The sequence below is a fragment of the Mizuhopecten yessoensis genome, unplaced genomic scaffold (genome assembly GCF_002113885.1).
Source record: "Mizuhopecten yessoensis strain PY_sf001 unplaced genomic scaffold, ASM211388v2 scaffold9643, whole genome shotgun sequence".
In the NCBI taxonomy this organism is placed as follows: domain Eukaryota; kingdom Metazoa; phylum Mollusca; class Bivalvia; order Pectinida; family Pectinidae; genus Mizuhopecten; species Mizuhopecten yessoensis.
Window position 1 is genome coordinate 3403 of NW_018408150.1, and position 4462 is coordinate 7864.

At 33.0% G+C, this 4462-nt stretch overlaps 1 protein-coding gene across 1 annotated transcript in view; it reads left to right on the forward strand.

Annotated features, from left to right (window-relative positions):
- Positions 1-3737, forward strand: part of LOC110458525 (DBH-like monooxygenase protein 2 homolog) — a 5167-nt gene extending 1430 nt beyond the window's left edge. Inside the window, exons 2-4 of the mRNA XM_021510255.1 lie at positions 724-820; positions 1768-2053; positions 2586-3737. Coding sequence (XP_021365930.1) covers positions 724-820; positions 1768-2053; positions 2586-2897 — 695 coding nt within the window. The 3' untranslated portion in view covers positions 2898-3737. The remainder of the gene's footprint in view (positions 1-723; positions 821-1767; positions 2054-2585) is intronic.
- Positions 3738-4462: the final 725 nt, after the last annotated feature.

The following is a 4462-nucleotide window of genomic DNA, read 5'->3' on the forward strand; positions in this document are numbered from 1 at the left end:
CATTACTTACATTATGGTATCACAAACCTCCAGAAAAGAAGAAGAGCTTGTACAATGGCCGACCGCATGGTGTGTGTCTTGCACGTGAAATCTACATTTTCGCCTTATTACCTAGAATAGTTCTATAAACACTACCGATACAGATGCTGTTCACAATGGACAAAGGGAAATAACTTTGCCACCCTTAAGACTTTTTCATTCACAGCAATGACGGTACTGACTGTAACGGCACATACGTACATTGTATACTTACTTTAGCGCACTCAAGTTTTAGCGCATTATCGATTTTTTAACATATTAGCTCATTGATGGATTGGCGTACCAAAAAGATACGCTATAGAAAATATTTGATAGAAACCTCATTTGACGCATTCAAAATTTATAGCAATATTTTACAGCAGGAAAGCGCTAAGATAAGACTAATTGGTTTACGTACAGTAGAAGTTTTACCACCAAAACTTGCAAATGTAAAAGTTTAAAAAAATCCATTTCGATCTTGCTAATTAACAAACTTCCTTTTTGTGCAAAGCAAAATACAATGACAAGTTAATTTAAAACCTGGATTTATTGGAAACAGTAACAACGTTTTATTTCATTCATAAATTGATAAAAATATAGGTAAAGTCATATTTTCGAAATATTTTCATTATAATCACGAGTTTAGAATTGAAGATGTTAAACCTGGCTGCAGTCTCACTGTTTTTTCACACATTTGTTTTATAGGTAGAGAAATGACTACTTTTCACACACCTGCTGGTGGTGCTGAGCGGGCTATAATGGCTGACCCTCATTATAGTTATGATAACCCCGTAGTTCATATGTAAGTATTTACAAAGTTGTTTAATTCACAAATCTTGTTCCATTACAAAATATTCTGCATGGTAATTTCCTGTTTTAATCATATCATGTATTGCTCATAAATGTAACTTTAAAACGATAAAGTTACATGTTTATGTACTAAAGAATCGTTGTTGATTAGTCGAGTGAAATGTAATTATTGCAGAAAGATCTTAAGCAAATACAAAACTTATGGGTTATTTATGTCGTTTGATCTAGTTTTTATTCTGTTATAAAAAAATCCCTATAGATAAGAACTACAAAAAAAATCTCGACTGTTATTTAAAAGAATCATGCCCTGGTAAAATACATATTAAAACTCTTCTGATCAATTTATTTAAAATATCATACTTATTGCTCTAACTGTAAAACAATAATGCAATTATCACATATATTTATTTCCATGTGTTCTGTATTAGTAAATTAACATTACATACATAAGATCAAATAATTATCAATAATCATTACTGTAACGTACATGCATCCAAGAGGTCATATTCGGCCAGCAAGCCAATCTTTACAATCTCTTCTATTATTCTTATTTTGTATGTTTGTATTTTGTGCAAACGTACCGTAAATTCAACGCTTTCCTAATTCATATTTTCTATATGCACTGAGATAATTCGATATAATTTGATTTTAATATGTATTAATACCAAGCTTACCAAACAAACATTTTCCCAAACTAACATTGCCTAATACAAACGATCAACCTACTAATCTTAATAAAAGGAGAAATGTAAAGAAGCCCGTGCACGTACGTAAATGACCTTATCTGTTAATCGGACGATCAACACTATAAAACCAAACTAAATTCAAGCCTTTCCCCATTCCTTTTAATGTATTTCATGTGCGCTTTTGTTGTGTTGGCTTAATGAATAAAATACTGATTAAACGTATTCCTAACGGTAAACTTTGATTTCTATGCAGCTTTGAGTCTCCATTAGAAATCAAGAAAGGCGACGTGCTAAGGGCAAAGTGTTCTTTCACTTCATCACGAAAAAACGCAACAACCTTCAGCGGAGAAGCAACTTCACCAGAAATGTGTTTCGGATTTTTGTTTTACTATCCAAAAGAATCCATAATTACAAACCAGTGCACTACTTTGATGGGTTTGCCAGGGTGTTCCATAAATCATGGAACTGACTTAATAGACGGATGCCAACTCAAGTCGTTCTTCGAAGACTCTGCGTATTTTACACAAGTGTTTACAGAGGTAGGTTGTAAAATAGGTCATAGTGAGATTTTATCAACATGAAAATAAATAAAAGAACACTGTATTGACCTGATATTAGTGAAAACAGAAACATTCAATATTATGTTTTGTTTGTGACGTCACAATTTCCATTGGTCGTCTTTTTTTTTAGATTGAATGTAATATATTATATATGCAAGACCCACAAATGCTAAGCAGTGAACTATCATTAGGTTCATTTGATCTTCAGGAATATATGCATTGATGCATATACGCATTTTATAATTTATTAGTAGACAATCAAGATACACGATTATTTGATCTTATTTGACATTTATATTTTGCATGAGAAATGGGAAGAATATTGGGCAATCATTTTTATAAAGTAAGCTAAAAGAATCATGCTGTTCATCACTTATTGTTTTCTCGTAAAGATGATTTCTTGATAAAATAATTTAATAGTGTATTTTTCAGAGGTCAAATACCTTCAACATATTTCAAACTTTATCAGGACCTCATCTTTCAACAGATTTTAACATACTTGTGCTTTCAGCTCACCCAGCGATGTGAAACCTTCTTGTGCCGCAAGGAATGCAAAACCTACGTCCAGGAACTAAGAGAGAATCCTTGTTTCCAAGGCAGGGTAAAAGCATACGTCGATCGTGTTTTCAGCTTTTACGTTGGTGTAAATGAAATGGCTCTCTACCATTCCTGTGATACCGAGCTCGCACTTGAGGCTGCAGGACCGTGTACATGTACAACAGAGTCACCAAGACCATGTGTAGAGTACACTGGAGCAGCTGTTTCTCACCAGACGTCGCTTTATCTGCTTCTGGTAGCTATGGCTACAGTATATTCAATGTAGCAGAAGTGTACATTTCCGTTCAATTTACCGCACATATAGTAACCTCCTTCAAGTATGATTCGCCAATACAGATGTATATACTTTCTGATTGTTAAGGACAAAAGCATTTTTATTTTATAGCTTGTATACCAAAAAAGACATTAGTACCACTAAAGAAATTTAGAATAGCGAAATGATGCCCGATTCTCATGTTGACAAAACGTTCTAAACCTGTTTTTGATCCACGTATTATATTACGTAAAACATTATTCAACTCCCTCTACAACAGTTGTGAATATAAAATATTGATAAATGTATAGTATACTGTCCTAGTGTCTTTCCCGTCCTCCTGAAATAGACATACATTTATACATATGATAATTAAAATGTAATTGCTTTAATATGATCTATATGTGTTCAATTTAGTTAAAAATATTTTTGCTGCTTCCAATGCAAACCTAGAGGACTGTGCACCAAGCAGTTTCTTACAATACATTGAATTCAAACATAAATCTGTGTTCATTATGAGGTGTAACCCATGGTACATTTTAATTTCACTTCGATATAACCCTTTTTTTTCAACACAAATAATATTTCCCCATACATGTAATTTTGATACATGTACATCCCTAACAGGGACTATGGTAAGATAAACACGAGTCTTTAACTTGTAATTATAAGAAACCTGTACAAACAGCTTCTCAATGTAAGAAACTAGATTTGTTGAAAGGTTTTCTATGAAATTTTATTATTTTGTCTTCTGTAAATATAACTCAAAGGATAATAATATACTGGAACTACGTTTTACTCATATTGTTAACATGTTGATAATTGATAAATAAAATATTAATAACAGCAAAATGTGTTTGTCTTTCTCAATCAAGTCTTTTAGGAATTACAAAAACATTTGGAAAGTTGGAGGGCGTTGAAGGGGATATTATGGTGCAGATCAAACGGTCTTATCGTTTCGATTTGTGTATTCAACTGTCTTTTCAAATATATCACATAATCGTTACGGGAGATATAATGCATTCGGTATTATTAGATGATAGTTTGATGTATAGCGAGAGGTGTTGATATACAAATCGTGAACTAATCCGTCGCCATTTTGAGATGTATTCACCTAAGGTACGACCATGGTTCGTCTCGTTTCTAGCCTTCTAGAACTGGAACAGAAGGTAGCTATAGTTATGCATCTCCACTCACAACAAGAACATCTCAAACATGAAATGTGAGTGAAATGGCCACTCAATAAATACAAAGTAGTTGCACACATACCAACCATGTTAGCAACTACAACATAAATATAACTAAAAACCTTAGTTAGCCTAAGTGGAGATGCCAAAAAATCGCCAACGCAACGCCATCGTTAGCTAGCCTTATTGGTGGTACATGTACTACTTAGAAACTATTAAGGTGTCTTGTTCCATAATATTGAAAATTAATGTTGCTTACTTGATAAAATCCTCATAAATCAAAAGCAGTTTAGATTAAATTGTTCAAAGTTGTTATTGTGTTATGAGCATTACTTAAGCTAATTCCTTAGCTGCCTTATATGGTTGTCCGGAATTAAAAACCAACGACAA